General features: G+C 40.7%; 2 protein-coding genes across 4 annotated transcripts in view; one reads left to right on the top strand and one right to left on the bottom strand.

Annotated features, from left to right (window-relative positions):
- GLS (glutaminase) overlaps positions 1–9,910 on the top strand; it is a 64,863-nt gene extending 54,953 nt beyond the window's left edge. Inside the window, 4 exon segments of the mRNA XM_054069427.1 lie at positions 4,368–4,429; positions 5,285–5,361; positions 5,556–5,619; positions 5,935–9,910. Coding sequence (XP_053925402.1) covers positions 4,368–4,429; positions 5,285–5,361; positions 5,556–5,619; positions 5,935–6,091 — 360 coding nt within the window. The 3' untranslated portion in view covers positions 6,092–9,910.
- STAT1 (signal transducer and activator of transcription 1) overlaps positions 5,614–22,194 on the bottom strand; it is a 29,169-nt gene continuing 12,588 nt past the window's right edge. The window contains exons 13-23 of one of the 3 annotated variants that reach the window (XM_054069426.1): positions 22,041–22,082; positions 21,529–21,612; positions 20,911–21,009; positions 20,186–20,321; positions 18,484–18,539; positions 17,263–17,357; positions 14,844–14,983; positions 13,335–13,520; positions 12,498–12,573; positions 11,960–12,062; positions 5,614–5,725 (exon numbers count right to left, since the gene is read on the bottom strand). In XM_054069426.1, the coding sequence (XP_053925401.1) occupies positions 5,681–5,725; positions 11,960–12,062; positions 12,498–12,573; positions 13,335–13,520; positions 14,844–14,983; positions 17,263–17,357; positions 18,484–18,539; positions 20,186–20,321; positions 20,911–21,009; positions 21,529–21,612; positions 22,041–22,082 (1,062 nt within the window). In that variant the 3' untranslated portion in view covers positions 5,614–5,680. Of the gene's footprint in view, positions 5,726–10,054; positions 11,386–11,959; positions 12,063–12,497; positions 12,574–13,334; positions 13,521–14,843; positions 14,984–17,262; positions 17,358–18,483; positions 18,540–20,185; positions 20,322–20,910; positions 21,010–21,528; positions 21,613–22,040; positions 22,083–22,194 lie in introns of those variants that run through there. The other 2 variants (XM_054069424.1, XM_054069425.1) reach the window with 2 other exon arrangements.

Raw genomic sequence — 22,194 nt, 5'->3', positions numbered from 1 at the left:
TAGGTATTATTTTAAAAACAGCACGATTAAAGTATTAAACTAGGAGTCACTTTAATGCTCAGTTTTCCTTGTAACTTTCAATACTGTATCTCACTGGATTTGGAGTTTTGGGTTGGGTTTTTTCCCCCTTTTTCCCCTTTTGTCCCCCACCCCGTGTTTATCTGAAATGTCTGCCACAGTGGTGTGACTTCCTGCCACTCTAAACTCTGTTTCCTTTCTTTAATTTGACCTCAGTGTAGTTCTTCAGCAACAGTCTTGATTTTTCTTTCTCACACTGCTCACATTCTTACTGCATCACAGGGCAGTTAGTTGGAAAGGAACCTTTGGAGGTTGTGGTCATTTGACCACCTCCAGCATAAAGCAGTACCATTGGCAGCACTAGACTTAGTTAATCCTAGCTTCATCCAGCTAAGTCTAAGACCTACTATTCTAAAATGAAAATGCAAGTTGTGGTCTGGGATTTCTGATCTTTAGTGTTGAGTGACAGACATATTCCTGAGCAGCCTTTCCTTGCTGGTTTCACCACCTAGACAACACGGATTATATCCAGCACTTGGGAAGGAATGTTGTACAAAGAGGGTTTCATCGTAGCTAAGTGAGTATTGCTCAGTATTTCTGGCATGATGATAGGAGAGCTGTTAAATTTTTCTGGCGTGGGGTATGCAGGTTTTATCTCCCATTTGACAAAATGTGGAACAGTTTTCACTCTAGGTTTGATACTGCTGGATAGCTGTGTGGTAATGTTTGATCCAGCTTGTGTATGGCAAAGGGGCTCCATCCCTTCTCCTTGAATTAAATTCTCATAGTTAAGAATTCCCATTTCTGAAGATCAGGGCAAAAGTGTGTTCATCAGTACAGTTAACAGAAGCACCAGTACTGAGCATGGTACAGAACAGGTAACCAAGCACTTGGTGAGAAATGGAGTCTCAGAACATCAGTTAGTTGCTTCGTCCCCTGTGCCTAACTTAGTTTGAATGAATACAGCTCATCCGTCATCTTGACTTTTTTTTTTTTCTCTCTCCTGCAGTTAAAACCCCCCACAATCGTATGTTTGCTGAAACTTCAGAGTTTCTTTCGCTGTTAATTGTTCCACTGGTGCTGTTATTTCAGGCTAGTAGGCTGTGAGTTTTGGAGTAGCGAAGTTTTTCTTGCGGTTTTTGAAGCCTTGATTGTGCTTGATTTTATGGCAGCTTAAGTGAGATTTTGTGCAGACAGAAAGCTTATGGCAGCAAGTTATTTTCAGATAATAACATTTTCTCAATGTGAATGATAACCTCTTACATCATGGTTCAATATGTATGCTACTTATATTAATAGTCTCTTGAAAACTAAAGAATATTCCAGAATATGCTCCTGGAAACTGTATATTGTTACTCTTAATCCAAAATGCATTTGTATTTGCAGATTTTTATGGTTTTTTTTTTTTAATTCACTTTTTATGTCCTTGTTGTTTATTGCTGCCATTTGAGCAATTTCATCTCATACCTTATAAAATGGTTAAATTTTTGGCCTAAACTATTCTGGTGATGGAGTAGGGTGCAGTTACAGAGTCTAGGTGTGTTTTGTTGCTAGCAAATTTAATGTAATTCTTCTATAAAATCACAAAAGTCTTATTGGAAACAGGGGCAGGTAGCCGTATGGGGTTTTGTTTCAACTATGATGGCTACAGTCTCTCTGCTTTTTCCCAGCTTGAGTTCATTCCTAAAGAATTTTTGATAATTACTTTGCCATAATTGTCCTCTTAAATTTGTTTTCTTCTCCATTTTAAATCCCACTACTTTTACTTTTGTACAGAGAGCAATCATATTTCTTCTCAAATTTCCTTCTCCTGAACTAAACAAGCAAAGATTTTTCTCTTTTTGTCTGGACTTGGATTTCTTTTTGTTTTCATCCATCCAGAAGTTGAGTTTGTGATAATGGGAAGTTGTCTTTTACTTATCTTGAGAAAGGAGTGCCTTTAACCTCTGCTAGACTGCAGAGAGAGATGGCTTGAGGTTATCATGTTAGAAGGCCTCAGGAACCTCCAAATTACATTTTGACACATCGCTATAGAAAATGAAAATGGCTTCTTAGCACAATGCTCAGCTGAATCAGAAGGGTTCTTGGCCCCAGCTGTGATTGGGAAGCTTTTTCTTCTAAGGAAGGAATGTGTGTTATTTTTATTTTATTATTTTAAAATACATTTGCATTTCCCAGAAACATAAAGAAGCCCAGCCAAACTGATCTGTTACCTCTGAAATGGTTTTTATTGAAGACAATGCTCTTTGCTCATCCTAGATCCTGGAAAAGGGGAGTGCTTGGCACCTGCTGGACCTGAAATGTCCGAGTGCAGCCAGCCCAGTCTGCTGGCGGGGTACCAGCAGGAGAGCAATGCCCAACCTCTCCCTCAGCAGGGACAGCTCCTGAATCATCGTGATGAATAAATTCCTCTTGCATCTACATACTCTGCAGCCTAGTGTCTGTGAAAGATGCACATTCTTTTAGGAGGTTTTAATATTTTGGTGTGGCTGTGGTGTTTTCTACTGAAAGTAAGATGAGAGGCGCTCTTGGGTGTTGGCTACACTTAGCAGGTCTTGATGATGGGATTCTCTGCGTCCATGAGAGCTGTGAGTTCACGACAGCAATGACGGGATGCAGCATCCCCGCGGGGTGCTGGTGAGGGATCATTCCCCTGCCTTGTAGCTGCAGGGACTGGAGAGGCGGTGGGTCCAGCTGTGGATGCAGCGGCTGCCCCGGGGCCGCAGGGAAGGGTTAGTAGGGGTGTGTGGGTTCAGGCAGGGACGGCTGGTGCTGCATCCCCAGAAAAGCCCACATTGATATGCTGTTGGGTTCTCGGTTGCTGGTTGTTTTTTTTTCAGAAGCTTTAAACAAATCTTATAGGAGGAACAGAATTACTTCAGGCCTGTCCTCTATAATGGTTGTGAGGAGGCTTTGGGAAGTGATCTTGGGTTTGCCAGTGTTAAAGGTACTTCGTGAGTCAGTGATGTTAGAGCCCCAGGGAAAATGGTGTTTCCCTTTGGAGCCAGTCAGGTTTAGATGCAGCCCAGGGGATGAGGGGATGAAGACATGCAGATGCTGCCAAGTGGGTCTCACACGTGTGCAATGCTCCTGCGCTTGGCAAGCCACATGGTGCCAGCTGAAACACAGCCACAAGAGTCTGCGGATGCTGGAGTAAGGAGTGAGGCTCTGTTTCTCCCCTGGCTGTGTCTTCTTTTACTTCAGACTCTGCATCTGCGCATTTGAGGTGTACAAAATAACAAGCAATTCCACCACCTCAGTTTCTGAGAGGCACAGATTTTGGTTTATCTGTGGCCCTGTGAAAATACACCAGTGTTTTTGCAGGAATCTGTGGGAGGCTCGCTTGTGGGCGGTGGCACTTTTTTTTTGTTTTTCCTACTCGAAGCAGCATCAGTTTAACATCTTTATCTCTGTTACTTGGCTGGTAGCAGCGATGGAACTTTGTAGGCTCAACTTAAAAAGCAACACAGCATTTAGAAAGTTTACTGGAAACGGTGCCCATAGCTGTTCATGAAAGAAGCTAAAGTAGGTTGATTAAAACCATCAGTCTTGTTGGTTTGGGCTCTTGTTAAAACTTTGGGGTTGTTATAGCCTAGGATGTGTAAAAATGTGTGTGGGACGAAGTTGATAGCCTAACAGTGTGGTTTGTTATTCATTAATACAGCTGAGAAAAGTGCTACTTGCCTGAGACATTACCTATGCTATCAGATCTAGAGAGATCCTGCTTTTGTCTGCCTTGAAATGCTGCTTTTCTTGTAAGTCATTCATTATGTGATAGAATTGCTTGAAATTATTTATTTGAAGAAAGTCTCTATATCAGATCTATGCAAGGAAAATCTGTGATACAAAGCCAAACCAGTACCACTTCCTCTCTTCTGCTCACATGGATTTCTCTTAATTAGGAGTCTCTTCTGTGTAAAAAATAAAACCCAAAACCATTTCTCTTCAAGCATGAGTTTGTCTTATGAGGTGTTTATGGCTTGTGAATTGTGCAAAGTGATGCTGTCTTTGTAATTCGATACTCAGTATCATTGGGGAATCAAAGAGAGAAATACAGTTTGTCAATACAGCAAGGCTCTTTTCTAACCACAGAAGAATAGAAATGCACGTTTTAGGATTCCTTCTTTGTCCTTATGACTTCGACCCTGGCAGTACTGGTGGCAAAGCAAGCTGGAGTGAGTGCTGCAGGTGTCTCGCACTGTACTGCAAAATATGGCCAGGGAAGTGGATAAAATTAACAGGTTCATAAGCACTGGACTGACTGGCCACACTGGGCTTTTCTGGGTTTTCAGTGTACTTCCTTCTTGAGGGAAGAAGGTAAATAAACTGGCCTTCATCTCTCTCTTTAGGTGAAGTCTGTCATAAATCTGCTGTTTGCTGCCTACACGGGGGATGTGTCTGCACTCCGGAGGTAAAAACTGGGGCAGGGCTGGGAATAGGAAAGCTCTTATTTGGTACCTGCTGTTGTTCTTCACTCATGAATGTGCTCTGTGTCAATGTTGGGGACATCTGAGCTACACTGCAGACTGAATGTATTCACCCAAACAACAAAGACATCTCAAAACTAACCATCAAAAAGGAAGAAATTCCATTGTCTTCCCTTTCTTTGGGTAGTACTGAAATAAATTTCCTTAACCTGTCATTTTATAGCAATGGCAGAAAATGCAAGCTGTACCCTGGCCTGCTTTATATTTCAGTTCTGAAACTGCCACCAAAAATCAGGCTGGAAAATGCACACTGTTGTTGGAGAAGAGGGGAAATCTAGCTTTGCTTTTGAAAGCTGGAGTAGAATCTGACAACACTAACAGTAAGAGACAAAATAAATATATTGATGTGGCTGGAATATACCTGAATATAGTTAGTGGCTGGAAAAATGTGGATAGTGTAGCTCTTCTGTCCTGGAGCACCATAGCATGATGAACGAACTCTCCCAATACTGTAACACTGATCAGATTTTCAGGCTTGGGAGTCCTTCCTGGCATAAATGTACTTTGCCTTATATGACTTAGTTTGTCTCTGTTAGATATTTAAATCAGATAAGAAAATTGAGTGCCTACCTTCTTTTTAGAGCCAAAGCAATAAGAGCCCCATTGTAACTGAAGGTGTGGTGTGGTCTTGATGCCGTTTATATCCTCTTGCAGCAGATGTCTCCTCATTTTAGCACAGGGGCATTGTTCCATCCATCCATCCACAAGTTCCATAACTTGTTTTAGTTATGTAAGACTTCTCTGTAATCATTTTTTGGGGTTATGTTTTTTTTTTCCAGATTTGCTCTGTCAGGGATGGATATGGAACAAAGAGACTATGACTCACGAACAGCGCTGCATGTAGCAGCTGCAGAAGGTAATGTCTCCCCCTGGGCGATTTGCTGTCTGTTAATGGCCCGTGGTCAATTTTCTTTACAGTATCTTCACTCTCCATATATGTATACCTGCCTTTTAAAATATTATATCTATATATACGCATATATATATATATATATATATATATATATATATAAATATGTTCACTCACAATCCTGTTGGGTTTTTTAATAGGACATGTGGACGTTGTTAAGTTTCTGCTGGAAGCATGCAAAGTGAATCCTTTCCCCAAAGACAGGTGAGTGGTTTCCGTGCCAGTTTGGAGGAGAGTTGACTGATCGAATAAGAGAGGAGTGCATTCAGCCAGTACAATGAAGCAGAAGGAACAGGTTCTTTCTGGTTCTCTGCAGGATGAGCAGGAATGAAAAATGGTGAATCATTAGAACCATTATTTAAAAGGTTATGCTCAGCTTACAAAGTATTTTCACAGCTGCTGAACTTGGTGTTGTCTGTGTGCTGAATTATTAGCCCAGTATGGAAAGAACTAGAATTTTGGTGCTTTTGACTCTGTACTTACATGCTGATCTTACAAACACTGTGCTGCTTCTTGTAGGTGGAATAACACTCCAATGGATGAAGCTTTACATTTTGGACACCATGACGTATTTAAAATTCTTCAAGAATATCAGGTCCAATACACGCCATCAGAGGATTCCAACAACGGCAAGGAGAACCGAACAGTTCATAAAAATCTCGATGGCTTACTATAATAATCTTCAGCTAGATCCTAAGAATTGAATCACTTACCTATTTAATTGTGGCATACATAAGTAATGAAGAGCGTGTGTGTTTCTATCTGATAGTGGTATATATTTTACAGAAGTCTCTGTTACTTCAGTGTTATGTTACAGGAGTTTCTATACGCACAGGACAAATCCAATCTCTCAAAAGAAACAAAACCAACTAAGAATCTCCCTCCATAATGTGAGCAATATTACCTCATGCTGCATATAATTGATGTATAAAAATATTTAGCTGTTGTTGGCTTTACTGTGCACTACTTAATTTATTTTTGTGTTCTATGTGAACTCTAGTCTACGGTCAAGAATTTCTCTGTTGAGTTTTTGTTTCTATAGCCCTGTTTCCAGTATGGCCGAGATGAGCCAGAGTACTGTCAGGTATGAGCATCAGTGAGGTTTTTCAAAAGCTGAGGGTGCTGATGTAGCTTTAGGCAGGGTGTTTTAACTACAGATCAGCACTCATCTTTGGGAAAATATAAAATAAAAATTTCCACAGTACCTTGTTTACATGATATAAATATCAACAGAGTATATAGGTGGCAGTTGTTATTGGTCTAGGCTTGTTAGTAGAGATAGTCTTGTCAGGGAATCTGTTTTAAGGTTTGTTTGACCAAATGGCATAGGGGAATGTGACTCGTAACATCAAACAGTGTTTAGTGGGATGTTTGTTTTTGTTTCGGAGGCGTTTCTTTCAGTTCCCTTTGTTTTGCCTCCCTCCTCTCTCTCCATGTTCAGCTGCTAAAGTACTTCCCCACCACTGGGGAAGTGGGTGCTTTCACTCTATGCAGTCGTGTTCCTTGCAGGTTTATTTGCACTACAGCAAGCCTTGACAAGCTGCAAAAGCCCCTTTTGGGCTCACAGGTGGTGTTCTCAGTGATTGTGCCAGGAACCAGTGAGGGGAGTGGAAGTATATGAAAGGGAAAGTACTAAACCAAATATTACATGTAAATCTGGCTTAATTTAGGCTTTTATAAGGAACACAGATGGAGTGAAACAGCTTTAAGGAGCATAGAGCCAATCAAAGCATGAGCAGGGCAGGAGGCAAGCCAAATTTTTGGTTATGTTGTTTTCTTGCACTGCCAGCAACCAGGAAACAGGATATTGCATCAGTGGGATTCCACTGGTGTAGAATGGGAGTTCAGCAACCAAAACACAAGTAGGTGATACCTTTTGTGGTGAATGGTGGCATTTTATTGTCTTGCCACTGAAGCCAGCTCGACCTGCCCATCATGGCAAATGTCAATACAGATACTTGTTGTTTGCAGAAGTACAATGTTGCGACAGTTCCCTGTCCCATGTGCAATTGCTTCTGCCAATATTATGGCATAAAACCTCAAAAGGGAACAGTCACTTACCGTGAAGCATTGGCTATCCACAAAACACCACAATTGCTGGACACGGGCAAGAATTTTAGCACAAGAATTTTAGGGAAGACTTGTTTAGCACATAGAAAGGGAGATGATGCTTGAGAGTTGCATGTATGGCTATTTTCATCCTAGCACCTAGTGTACAAGTCATTAGTAGATCTCAAAGTTCACAATTTCTGTTTAGGCACTAAAGTAATTCTGAAATAGCACCCAAATTCTTTCTAGAATGGCCCAAGCACTTTATAAAGATGATCTGAACCACATTATCTTCCTTTTGCAAGTGAGTCCATTAAGACACAGAGAGAAGTAACTTCTCCAGAGTGACCCAGCAGGTCAAGGTAGTTGAGAATAAATCCTCTTGAATTCCTGTACAGTCTCGTTGATATGCCATACTGCCTCCCTGCAGGGAGGACAGAGCTCATGGAAAAGTGCTTGATACTCATCACAAGCAGTGACTGTCTTCATGGCAATGAAATCTTGGAAGAGTCTGAAAGTCTAAAGCCCTGAAATCACATTGCGAAGCTGGCTGGCATGGTTATCAAACACTTTTTCTCAAGAATCTTATTGTTCTTAAGCTGTTGTGTTTTGGGGTTTTTTTTAACCCCTTTCTTTTTTCTGAAGGTCAGCTGTTCTTCTGAAGGCTTCAAAACCATTCTTTGCATGTCCTGTGTCACAGCCACCTTCGTTCTAATCAAGAACTAAATGACCTGGCCTCTGGCTCTTTATTGAGCTACACTGGCCACTGAGTAGCACAAGGCCTCTTCCCTGCTGTGCACCCTGAACTAAATTCTAGCATGTTTTCTCTGGCAACAGATATGTCAACTTTGTGTAGAGGAAAGTTTTCAGATGGACTCTAGTTTAGTATTCTGTATCTCAGTGCTGATCTGACTTCTTCCACATTTATTTTTTTCCTCTTAAAACATACCCCTTGGCTTCTCAGAAGAATATCCAATTTAGCTTTAACTGAAATTTGCATTGTTCATTTTGGTATTTTTAAATGATAGGTATATTGTACAACACACATCTATTAAAAAAACCAAAAGAAGGCATTTTAACTGCGTTAGCATTAAAGATCATGGCTCTCCCTAAACTTAATGCTTTTCTGAATCATACCGAGTGCTTTTAGCCGGTGTTAGCTTCAGTGCATTTTTGCTGGTTAGTTTTTCTCATTGTGAGAAGATGCATTATTTTGTAATGTCCGATTCAGCGATGCAGCTATTTAGACATGGCGTTATTTATAAATATAAATATATGCAGTACATTGGTTTGGCTGTTTATCATTCATGACACTGACATGTAGGATTTACCATAAATAGCTTTTGGTTATCTTATCAAATGCTGACTTCCTTATGCTCCAAAGAGGATTTCCCCACTCCTTTTGGTTTTATGTCATATATGTTTCTTCTGTATCACAACCTAAAATCGTTAAGCTAACTTAATGCTTCGTACTCAGAAATATTGTGATAGTCTTAGCATTAATTAGCCTATCTTTGTGAACAAAATGTATCGTATCAGACTTTTTTGCTTCAGAGCTGGACTGTCTATCAGTGACTACTTATTGGCAGTGTACTTCTGGTCATTGTAACTGACTGGGCTGATCTTGACTTTAGGTTCTGTACTGTGGGGAACAGACAGTGATGAATGTATTTCTAGCAGTTTCCCATGAATGAATCTAAACTTGAGCTGTACTGGTTCTGAAAATGAAAGTTATTTATTTTAAGAAATAAAATCCAGATAGTGTCGCTTTTTACAGCATAATAAATGGAAATACCAAAACGGCAATGATAGTGGTGGTGCATTTTATGGGTTATCTCTGTGACTGCTGTCAAAGTAAGCCTTTGGGCCTGGGGAAGGCTGTCCAGGAAAACCTACTGCAGTCATTTCTGTTGTGCAAAGCTTGCAGGAAATCAGAATGAGTTTATCTGATCTAGCTTTGTGTTCTTCTTTTTCTCCTAAACCTGCACTTCTAGAGCTGAGTCCTTTCACTGGTACTGTTTTGTTAATGCTACGATTCTTAAATAGATTGGCCATATGCCCTCAACCACTTTTGCTTTCTCATGCCTACTCTTCACACCTACTACCCTTCATCTCACCAATAGTTTCTTTCCTTTTATTATTCTTTTGCCTATATAGTTAATATAAAAGCCTGACAAGTGTGAGACAAGGGTTCATGTCACTTAGCAGCACCAGAGAAAAATGATGTGGCAGTGGGCCAGCTTCATAGCTCGCCAAGTTTAGCTATAGATAATTATCCTACTAATCAACTGGAACTAGAAATTCAAGTTGAGTTTATTGAAGTTTGCTCGGGGAAGAAAAAAAAGTGATGTGTTACAAGCAGTAATAAAAAAAAAAAATCATTCTAACAACCACCTCCTAAGAACTCTGTGAGGCAGACTGACCTGCAGCAGTGCAGTAAGCTAAAAGCATCTATATTATTGCCTTGGATTTCAGACCTGTAACAGTTCAACTGCACAAACAAGTTTACAATGAGATGTACAGTAAACTACTGGCAGACCCATCATCTTTATAATAGAAGTAGCCAGAACATACAGAAAGAACAAAAGTGTCACTGACAGTTCTATTTATTTAAAATGGTAAAAGAATATTCCATTGAGGAAAAAAAACACATTGCTTTTAGAACTATTTGGCATGTAAAGTCACGAGTAAGGCCATTGATTTAAAGCTCACAAGCAAATTTCACTCTGGTTGGTAGAAATGAAACATAAAAGTAATGAAAAGTAATGAAAACATATGCTGCATATGGATCATGAGCGCAAGGTGTAGCTCAAGAAACATGTATTTGATTTTTTTATTACAATATAGATACACATTCAGCTATTTATAATAGAAAAGCATTGTTACTAGTTGTGATATTCGGTAGCACTGTTAACCTCAGGAACCCAGGGTACCAAAAATAAGTCAGTTTAGCAATGCTTTCCATTTAAATACGTGTTACATGCTATAGGTACTTTAAATTGTCTTTCTCTCTGGCTTTTGCAGGGGGCACATTAGTCTCCCTGGCCACAAAACACTAAATTGAACCAGTCTTTTATTTTTCTAAGCACCTGCTGATTGATCTGGCAATTCTGAACAGTAGAGAAGCAGCTCTGCCATCCCTGAATCACCCTGGCCACTGCTGGGAATAGGTAGTAGTAGGCTGAGAAGCTGCAGCAGCCCCTGTCTCACAGATAGGCTGAGGCTGGAGAAGACCTAGAGCTGGGGGTCCTGTACCTGAACCTGTGGGATCCAGCAGTGGCTGCAGTCCTTCTGCTCAGCTGCACGCTGAGGAGCGGTCTGGACTGATCCGTGCCCTTAGTCCAAGAGACCAGCTGCTTAAGACAACCCTGTCTCCTAACTGTGCGTTCTTATCTTCAAATACACTGAGAAACAAATTTGTTCCTCCTCTGGTGGAAGCAGAACTTCATCCTTCAGGTGGTGCAAGCATCCTGCACAGAACCCCTGCAAAAGAACTAGCTTTCCTTTGAAGCTTTCTATGTGCAGCCAACTGTTTTAAATGTTAAATTTTAACTAATTCCCTTAAATGAAAAAAGGCATGTTTCTCCCATCATTCTTGCTGAGGCCCTCTCATTCCTCTCCTCCTTTCCTCCTCCACTCTGGTGTCTTGATAACCGGAAATCCTTCAACAAAGAACTAAACAAAACTACTGCATGACAGGAGGCTACGCGGACTGCTGTTTATACTCCCACTAGTTAAAAATTGCTACTGGACCCTCAGGTTGAGAAAGTGATGCGCTGTGAAATATCTAGGACCTTCCCAAAGAACTGACGTGAAGCATGTCATCAAGTGACTGACTGCAGAGCAGGATGTGTAAGCTAATCAGCTGTGTTAACGATGCAGCAAAAAGCTCAGCCTTTAAGTTGAATATGCTGAACACATCTGCAACAGGAAAAGTACATGTCGATTAATTCAAGTAAAGCTCTAATACTTCAGTCTTTGCCAGCCACAGAGCACAACCAGGTCCTCCCCAAACAGCACCAGAGTCACCTCTTAGGATCAAACTACCATGAGGAAAAAAAAAAAAAGTGCCATGCTTTAATTTTGATTTTTTTCTGAAGTACATCTCAACAGGATGTCCCTGCTCTGTAACGGGGAGCACCTCATGGGCATCAGCAGGGCAACACTTCCAAGCTGCATACCTGCTCCAGCTTCCCTCAACACCCCAGGCTCCACTGGAAGGAATACAGCATTACTCCTTCTTCCCTTCCCATCTTTCCTCCCTTTGTAAGATGCAGACTGGAAGCTTTGCTCTCCCTTTCTTCACCCCTATCCCCACAAACAAGTGGAGAGAAAAACTGTTAGCCATCTGAGTCTAACTCCAGATTCCAAGCTTTTCCTATGACTTTGACGGGACGCATTAGCTTGTGTTAAGTGTCTGATGTTTGTCTGGAGGGGAAAAATACCAAATAAAGCAAGTTGCAGCTGAACCCCACAGCTGGTTTGTGATACATACCACAGTATCAATTTCTGCTGGATCCACCATCCGAGACATCTCATCAAACTCTTCAGGAGACATGGGGAGCAGATTTTCTGGAGACTGGAGCCTGGAAGGATGGCTAGAAGGAGAAAAGCAGGGACAAACCTTCACTAAAGAAATGAGGCACAGCTAGGCTACCACATCTAGCTCTGAGTTCAGAAGGGCCACTAAAGAGTGGCCCTTGTGAAGAAGACCAGCCTGTGAGCAGTACACCATGTTTTACAAAACCAGCACAGCTTTAAATGAAAACTGATTAGAATGTAGATCACTGGGTTGTCAAACAAGTCATTAAGAACTTGCTTTTCAAGAAATGATTTGCCAGTACCTGCAAGGTTCTGCAAGGTTTTTACCTAGAAATGGTGTTTCAAACACAGCATTCTGGTATAATCGGATCCTCAAAGAGAATAAAGATTTGCCAGAGGCACTTACATCTAAAATATGGTGAAGAGACATGAACTACAGCTAAAAAGTTATTATCAGTTCCTAGAAATCCAACACTTCTGTGGAAACTTACACTTCAGATACAGAGATTAACTCAGTCTTGATGTAGCCGTTTCCTTTGGGACCATCCAAATCCATAGGCTCTGGTGCTTCAAGGAGAAAAAAACAAACCTTGGGTTTTTTTAGCAAGTTTACTTCACAATGCCACCTTTATTGTACCAAAAATAAAGCCTGTGACACAAATAATGTGAAAGTCTCTCTCTTGTGCATTTTACAGCACTATGGTTAATTTATTCCATTTTTTTGTCAGGTTTTCCTTTTTTCTTCCCATATAGAAAATGGAGAACAAAACCTTTCCTAAAGTTTGATGTAGCTGTATCAAGACATCCTGCCAGGCCACACAGCCCAGATCAGTCCTGTGTAATAGCCGAATGAACCATTCGGCTTCCAGTTGTTAGTGGGAACCTACATCTCTGAAATATCACACAGGCTCACGTGAAAGCCGAATTAGAAGCCCAGCGACAATTCAGTTTTTGATCTGACTAGATCTCATGTTCTGCCTCTTTAAAAATACACCTTTTCCTGACTTACTAAAGCTTAGGTGCTTGTTCTTGCCTTTCAGCTGAGCAGCATTCAAGCATGGGTTAGGCTGCCAAGGCATTCAGTCCACCTGCTACCCTTTCTTTCCATGCCACAGAAATGCATCTTTCCTCCCTTTGTAAGATGCAGACTGGAAGCTTTGCTCTCCCTTTCTTCACCCGTATCCCCACGAACAAGTCGAGAGAACAACTGTTAGCCATCTGAGTCTAAGTACAGATTCCAAGCTTTTCCTATGCCTTTGACGGAAATGCCCAAGTATCTGACGCACAAACATCATGCTTGCATCATGTGAACCACTTCTAGCACTCACCCTCCTTAGGCCTGGAGTAGTATTTGCCAAAGGCATTGTCTTTGGGTATATTCGGGTACAGAAATCTCAGCGGATTTTCAGGAATGTTTTCAGCTGCCATCACTTTGTAGTTGCGAATGATATCCGGGAACGTAACAGCAGAGAGTTCCTTCTTGGTGTATGGTTCTACTGAATGAAACTGGGGCTCTGCAGATGGGAGAAACAGTGACTCTTAAAGGTGGTTTCAAAGTTTTTCCTAAAACCGTTCAGTAAAGCTGCAGCCACTTCCACAAATTCAGAGGCCATGTGAACAAATGGCTTACCTGGATGACGCCTACTGTTCTGCAGGTAAATATTTAATAACTGTTAAAGGGAAAGGACAATTGTTTTGTGGGGTAGGAAAGCACATGGGGGGACAACACACAGTAACAGCTTTTACAGTATTTTGTATTCAGAATGATTGGGGTGACCTGTCTGTGGAAATGAACACTGGTTATTTCATTAACTAATTGAAGTTGTGCTATCTTTTCAACATTATTCCAAAGGATGTCTTTCAAACTCTACTGCCTCTCAGGAAGCTTGATCCCATTACACCATGTGGAGTTCTCATGAACCATGAAGGGGGACAGATAAAGCTACCCTAAATGCCCCAAATACCATCACCTTTCACTCAATTTTTGGATGTCCCAGCTATGAGGGCAGCAAAGGGAAAGGAGTAAATCAGGTACATTCAGCACTTTCTCTTCCAGCTGTTGCAGGTCTTGGTCTAACCCAAGTGAAGTGGAAACAGCTGCAACATCCTGGCAGGTGGGGTTGATTTAAGTAGTATGATAGGAGAAAGAGTCCTGTTTGGATACAGGGAAGATAATAGTTTTTTTACAGCTCATATGTCTCTGGGCTTCCAAAAGATGGTAGGAGAAGTAGGTTAGCTAACTGAAAAACTAAGCTCTCCATTAGCCTTTCTAGAACGGGGAGGAAGGAGAACTGAAGTTCTAGGAACCTGAAGTAAGCAAATGTGTGGTTTACCTGAGGAGAATGTGAGAAGGAGGGAACAAATGTATTGGTCTAGGAGTAAAAGAAACTGATAAAGGAGTGGTGCACACGAGCTGAAGTGGAAAAGAACAATAGCACAGAGGCCTGAATGTGGCTGTAGCAAACTTTTCCTGGGAAAGAAATCTCCAATGGTGAAGGTAAAAAGAATTTGTAGGGAGATGCAGGTGTGTTGTGTACTAATGGTGTGTTGCTAAGAGAGACTCTAAGGAGGCAGTTTGTCATCCTCAACAAGCTTCCAGGCCAGAAGCAGTACTTGGGTATTGTAATTAATCTCAGCTGAAACTTTGTGAGGCTCATGAATTACAACAAGGCATGCACATGCCTGCTATGGCTTGTGGCCTGTTGCTTGTATGGGTGGGGACTGCTAGGGTGGTGTACTGTACTGATTTGCAGCGTGAAAGGGAAGAGCACAAAGACCTCTTGTTCTGATGTAAGCTCATATTTTGAAGACAACGATGTTCTCTGTTACTGACTTACCATTTTGAGATCCTTCTACCCAAGTAAATGTGATAGCTCCCTCTCTGCTGCTTTCACTGAATCTTAGTAAAAATGTTCCTGGACTCTGGTCCTTCAGTAATGCACGTTCCTTCTCCTTACTGATGAAACCCATGATGCAGCTGTAACGTTGAAAAGAAAAAGCAGAGTTTGCGTCTCAACATAAAAAAAAAAAAAGCAGGACTAGCTATGAAAACTAAAAAGCTAAAATACTTGCACAAGCCACACAGAAGGCTTTGTCCTGTGAACAGCTGGGAAGTTAGCAGTAAGACTGACTGGCTGGAGCTACGCTGTGAAAGCCATGAATTGCCACAGCTTCCCTCAACACTCTTCCTTTTGCCTGGCGGCTTATACAATTGCATTTCTGAGCTCAGACTGAAAAGATTCTCATTGCTGTCAAAACTGGGCTGGGGAAGCAGAAATAAAGTTATATGTGTGCAAAATGGTTAGATCCTAACTAGCAGTTTTAACTTCAAAACTACATTAAGAAATGGTTCTTTCTCATCTTCGGCTGACAAAACAAGGTCTGCTAGCTACTAGACTGCATTCATACAGGTGTGAGGTTTGTTTATTCCTTGTGCACATTTTCTAGGTGAGCTGTTAAGCTTGTGTGACTTCAGGTCCCCAAATATGCTAAGCTCAGCAAATGTTATTGTGTAGGCAAGGAATCCAAGTTTGGTGATTTTAAGAAATGGACTGGTCTGCACAGGTACTGTGGAGGGAGTTGTACAAGCCAGCACTAGAGCACAACCCTGGTCAAACCCCAACTGCTTTTTTTTTAAAAAAAAAGGTCATAATTTCTTTGCATTGCTCCTTATTCCTAAAAATACTCCATTAATAGTGAAGTTTTGAATACTATCCAAAAAGTACTACTACTCCTGTCCCTCCATGCATTAAGCTAGGGAAAGTGCTTTTTACACAAAAACTACTAAATCATGGTTTTCCTCAGAACTTTCAGGTGCTGTAAGCTGTTTTGCTTTACGGGTTTGGGGGATGGTTTTTAGGTGTTTGTTTTTTTAAAATGCCATGGTAACACATCTGTTTGGCAGTAAATGTACCGGGTACATTGATAGTCTTTAGTCTCAAGTATGAAGAAAGGCAAGTGTTTTTGAGGCTGTAATACTTATTATTTTGAATACAAGGGGAGTCTCTATACTAATGAATACTATAGATTTGTCTCTTTCCCACTCAAGTATTTTTGCAGTTGGCAGGAGTTTTCCCTTCATTTTCCTTTTTCAACTTTCTAGAAAATAAAGATCTGTGACTCCCAACAAAGCCAGCTGAGAAAGGAAAAAACTGATAATGCTAAATCTCTGGTTTTGATTACATTCACAATTTAATTTGCACCTCTTTTTTTCTGTTAAACCCTAACAGGGGATTGCTCTCATAACTGAGAGCAATGAGTAATGATGTTTAAGACTATTAAAGCCTCATGCAAACCCAATCCTGTAGGCACACAGCCATCCAGCAGCAGAACATCAAATGGGACAGAACTGCAACTGTGCTTTAGCAATGGTGGCAAAAGTTCCCGCTGTGCTGGGTTCCACTTAGCTAGGAAATACATAGCCTTTAGGCAGTGAAACAAGTCTTTTGCGAAAAAGGCCTGTGACAGAACTCATTGGAGCTGGAGGATAAAAAATTTGAAGCCTGCTGCTGAAATAAGCAAGACAGGACAATCTCACCATTGTAGATCCTGAAGACTTGTGCAATACTAGGATGCTCCACTGTGAGTGTGCTATTGACAGGGTTTCATAATGTGGCTAAACCTAAAAGGCAGGATTGCGACCTTGGCTGAACCTCCTTCTGGCAGCAATTACTTCTGGAATTGGCAATACCAGAATTAAATGTTTACTAAACCAGTATTAAAGGGCAAATAGAACTAGTTTTCCATCTGGCAGTCTTACTAATTAAAAATATTCTACTAAAACTCGTAAAGATTACTTTCTGGACTCTTATTGCAGACACAGAAGTTTAGAATCTGGCTGCTGCCACCTGGAGGAGGCTCACAATAATGTTTGCTTTTGGGGAAATTTTTTGGGTTTTTTTTTTTTATGATGGATGATGACTTGATGACTTATGCTTTGCATCTTAGTCTTCCCTGTCAAACACAAAAGAAGCTCTGTTCTACAGTGTGGAAAGAACCCACTTATAGTGGGGGAGCAGCGGAAAAAAAAAACCCAACAACTAACATTTAGAGTCCTGCTCTGTGACTTAAATGGGACAGCTTAGTCATCTGAAGTTTTTCCTTAAAAGCAGTTGCCTCAGAGGCTTCATCACTACTAGAATTTGCCTCAGATCTGGTTGCAAATTCCACTTTATTGTATCCAAAGTATCGGCACAACCAACTTCACAACCCAACAATGCAGATGCTACCCTAAATGAAACTTTACTCAGGTCTTACCCATCATTCCAGAGACACAGGAGGTGTTTCTTAATAAGTTCCAGGATTCCCTCAATCCACAGCCAAAAGGGGAAATTTTTATCATTTATGTTTTCCTGAAATTCAGAATATGGAAAAGCATGAGAGAGAGGGAGGCAAAAAGAGAGAAAGAAACATGAGTTCCTCCAAGCAGAGAGGAAGCAAGCTCAGAATCCTGCCAGCATCTACTTCTTGCATTTTCTCCTCTCTGTATTCTTTCTTACCATCTCCATATTCTCTTACGATTTCCATTTTACTTTCTGTTTCTCTAGTCCAGAAGGACAGAAACTACTAGGAATGAAGCATTTACTTAGTCTTAAGGCAAGAGGCAGTGTGAGAGAAATGCCTGCCTAAGCCTACAGCACCCACAAATGTGATCCATCACCTCATGCAGTGACTCTAAAAAGAGAAGAGACAGTCCTTATTGGAGCTCTTGGACATTCAAACCATCCCATGGTGCTTTCAACCAGGCTGCTTAGCAGAACAGGTTATAGATACTTTCTGTTCAGACTCTGATTTCAATTCCTTATGAAATCTTTATTAATAAACTCGAGTGCTCAAAGGTAATGAGAGATTTGCTCTTCTGCTAGACTCTGTTCCTACCTGCTGTCATCTCCTGCTTATCCATATCAGTTTAGGGTCTAAAGCCAAAGAGCATGAGAAGAATTCTCCGGTCTTGTTGCAGCCAGAGTTATGAAATCTCATGTTGTGGCCTTCTACCATCATACTGACCCTTCTGGCTGCCCTGTGCTAATGCACACCCTAATCCTGTTGCCCCTGGTCTGGTATATGTCCTTCCTTATGACAGAGAATTGCTCATCTTGCTGGGGTTTTTTGACACTTTCTGTAATAGTTAAAATTGAGAACTATGCTGTTAATAGCAATTGCATTAATAATGAATATGCTGCGTTTAAAAGCTGCCTTTTTTTTTCTATACAATTCACATGGCTCAAAAGCAATCTCAAAATCATCTACTCCTTCCTATTACAAGCCCTTTCCTCCTCCTGCTGTTGCTCCTTGAACCACCACCAAAACCTCCCACAACTATATCTGCTCTAGAATAATACCTTTCTACTAAAAAAGAAAGCACTCTAGAGGAGTAAAAAAAAAAACCCAACCAACCACAAAACAGCAAACCCACCAACCCCCTTACATCAAGACAAAGCTCCCTGTTCCGTCTGAATTTTGAATCTGCTTTCATACCTTGCAGAATCTTGTCCAAGGAATCAGGCCATCATGAGAGCCACCACTTGTTGGCCCTGAACAGAATAAATTTACTTCGGTCATGTTCCATAAGTCACTCGGTAAGGTTGAAAGAAAAGTACTTACAGCTCCAAGTTCTGAGTGTTTATTTAGAACTCTGAGCTGTTGGATTAAGAAAGAAGAACAAAACTAGAGTATTTTCGTAGCTAGTGCAGGGAAGGCTTGCAGAGTTCCCCTCTGGAGAAGTTCACTGCATGACAATGACCAAATGTATTTAAACAGATGTTGTGCAATGGGGATGAAGTAATTTCTGACATTTTCTCTGCTGTGCTACATCTAGCACTTGCCAGTTTTAAAATGCTTCCAGGAAGGAGACTGAAATCTTGCGCATCTCTTCTCCAGCAAAACAAGACAACTCCAATCCATAAGCTGTTCTGGAGGAGCTCAGCAGGCCAAACAACTTCTGAGATTAAGCACTTTCCTGTCACTGTTCTGGTGATTTGTAGGCTTTTGTCCCAGGAACTCTGGACTCCTATGTCTGTCCCAACCAAAGACTTATCTCATTCCTGTTGAAATAATTTTCCTGATCACAACATCACAAACACAGCAGGTGACTTATACCCCAGCATCCTGCTAGATTCTGTGTCCCTTTGTACTAAGTGATCCTGAATATATAGTGTTCAGCTACTTAGATTTTTTTTTATCAGTAGTGAAATACTTCTATACCTCTAGAGATAAGATTTAAATAGCTTTCCTACTGTTACTCAAAGCTTGACTAAGAATCTTTGATGTTCCAAAATGCAAGCTAACCATAGAAATACATCAGTAGTCACTTCGTCTTTGCAATGGCTAATTAGACTAATGAAAATTACTCTCCTTGCAGAATTCTACAGAGTAACATTAAATCAGTAAGCTTTTTGTCATATCTTATGTCTTGGGGAAATCAGAGGAAGCGAGTTAGAGACTGGAAAGCTGTACCTGCCACTAAGACCCACTAATGTCAAATCCCTTCAAATAAAAATGCTTCCTGAAAATAAAAGTTAGTAGACTATACCGAATCCACAGTATTTTTATCTTTTAATCTACTAGGCAAACTCAGTAGCTGCGTTAAGTGCACTGCCTATTGGGCAAACTGACAGAGTTTGGAAAACCAAATTCATGACTGACTAGGCTTTTATTAAGGACTCCTGTCTATGATACGTTCAATTTGATATCCTTTAATAGTTTCAAAGTATTTATACTTTGATATTGCAACTGTGTTTATGCAGATAGAGTAAACTTCCCCTGTACTTGGGGGCATGCATGAAGTTAACACTAATGGAGATGGGTTTAAAAACAAAACCAAAAACAATACCATAAAAAAGCCAAGAAATAGCCACCTCAAAGACTGACTAAACACGTGCATTACTTCAGTATCTCTTCAAAAGACAGAAGCAGCCCCTCTGCGCTGCCCTCAAGCACAGAATTCGTAAGTTAGAACTGCAGATTTTTTTTCATGACCTGGCCTTCATTTGCAAGCTCTACTGAAAACTGGAAAACACTTCATTGCTATAAAGTGTTATCACATGAGGTGAAAATGTGTGAGAGGAAATGTAAACTCAAAATAGTTTGTAGAAAAGATGTAGAATTGGCTTCAATTCAAACAGGCCACCTGCTTGTTCAGTAGAACCAAAAGGTTTGAAGTGATGGAATCAGACCATACCAAGTAGCTTCTCTCCCAGCATGCTCAGCTGATCTGCATTAAGTCCTCTCTTTGTCACAGAAGAAAACTGCCAACTCAGAACTTCAGAAAGTTTAGACCACTTTGCATAAGGTGGGTTCAGAAAGAAGGACAAGTTCTAGAATGGAAGGGAAAAATACAATCTACAATTAAAAAACATTAATTTTGGAATGCCACTTGAATTTACAAAATTGTACTGCCCAAACAAAATGCAGATTTAAGAACCGCTTGAGACAACTCTAGAATAGCAGGCTGCTATTCTGACAGGCACTCTTTACCAGGAAAAGCAATCTCTGGGACATTGCTTTGGACATGTCTTCTCCCAGTGGCCAGGATTCCTAGATTATTCAAATACACTGTATTTGAATTCTTAAATGTTGACTTGGCTTCACACTGTGTACCTCATATACTGACTACAATGTATAATATCTTTATATGTGTTTCAAACATTGTTCGGTTTAGGATAGGTAAGTAGGATGCTATGCCTCTCGCCCCCTCCCTCCCTATTTCTCTCTCTCCCTCTTTCTCCCTCTGTTGAGTCATCTGCAAGGAAAAAAAATGCAGCAGCCACTCTTATACAGACAATGTTTGAAAATTACACAGTATTTCAGATACAGTTTCAGGAATTGTGGAGGCTCCTCTTCTTGCACATAAGGAGGTAGACGTGTGTGTGAGGGGGTTATTTTGTTTGCTTATTTTTCAAATACCTTGGGATCAGTAGACAGCATGTTGAACCATAATATAGAAGCCCAACCACTTGGAAGCTGGCTCACATTTGAGATCACGACAATGGGAAGTGATGTGGTCTGAAAGGGACAGAAAAGGACATGTCAGACTACTCTGTACCCCGCTGCAGTCCTACTCTACATTACCCACAAAACCATTTCCACTCTTAATGCCATGCTTGCGTGGTCTTAATTTTTTCTCCTGGATTTTGTATGTAGGGCATAAAGTGTGTCAGTAACGATGAAGTACTAGAATGATTTGGGTGATTTTTGTCTGATAAAGACTTTGATCTTGTGTCAGTTATGATAGCACTGACAATAACAGCGTTTTTAGCACCATAGCTTCTGAAATAAACAGAAGATGATGCCTAGAGAGCTTAAAAGAAAGGGTTGGTTATCACACTTTGCAAAGCACATCTACTTTTATTTACCCTGAGAACTGAGAGATATCGTGAAGTGTCATTCATGTATTTTGAGACAAAACAATTGAGAGTGTTTTGATATCCAAATACGTTTTATGAAAAAAATAAAGCAATTTAGATTGTCAGCATGAGCAACATAGAGAAATTCAAGTCCATTTCTGTTTCATCTAAGGCGTACCTCCAGGTCTATAACCAAGCCAGGCTGGCACAGCTGTGTCTCAAAACTCAGAGAGTGAAGTTCTTCTGTTACAATAAGAGGACCCTTTAAAATAAAAAAAAAAAAAAAAAAAAACACCATCCTTTCAAGGACTGAAAATTCTTGAGAGGAAAGTAAAAGATTTATCATCGGGGTGGAAAAAACTTTTTCTGCCCAAGGTTACTTGCTGTGGACCTCAGTAACAGTTTACAGGTCAAGTCAAGTGACAATGCAAACTATCTAAAACTGCCAATTAGAATAGGTACTTAAGGCACCCACCCCAAAGCCACAGAAAAAACTGTCCTTGCCAGAAAGTCCCATTAAAGGTGAAAGTGAGTCTGGGGGACGGGACACCATTGTGACAATAGTTCTCATTTGTAGACAACTCCTACACGGATCCTTTCCCAGAAACACTTATCTGTTCTCCTGTGTGGCACGGAGTAGAGCAGTGTCTTAAATGCCTGAACACTTCTGTAGTGTTATGCAAGTCTCACCTCATTTGTTCTGCTTCCTGCATTCTTCTGTTCTTTCAGTTGCTGCAAAAGAAGAAACGACACACTCATTCACCTACCTTAACCACAAATGAAAGTGATAAGGGATGCAAATGTTTGCATGCTGTAGTTGTTCAACTGTATGCAAACCTGCTGC

This window comes from Cuculus canorus, chromosome 6 (genome assembly GCF_017976375.1).
Source record: "Cuculus canorus isolate bCucCan1 chromosome 6, bCucCan1.pri, whole genome shotgun sequence".
In the NCBI taxonomy this organism is placed as follows: Eukaryota; Metazoa; Chordata; class Aves; order Cuculiformes; family Cuculidae; genus Cuculus; species Cuculus canorus.
This window is presented reverse-complemented; position numbering and strand designations above follow the sequence as displayed.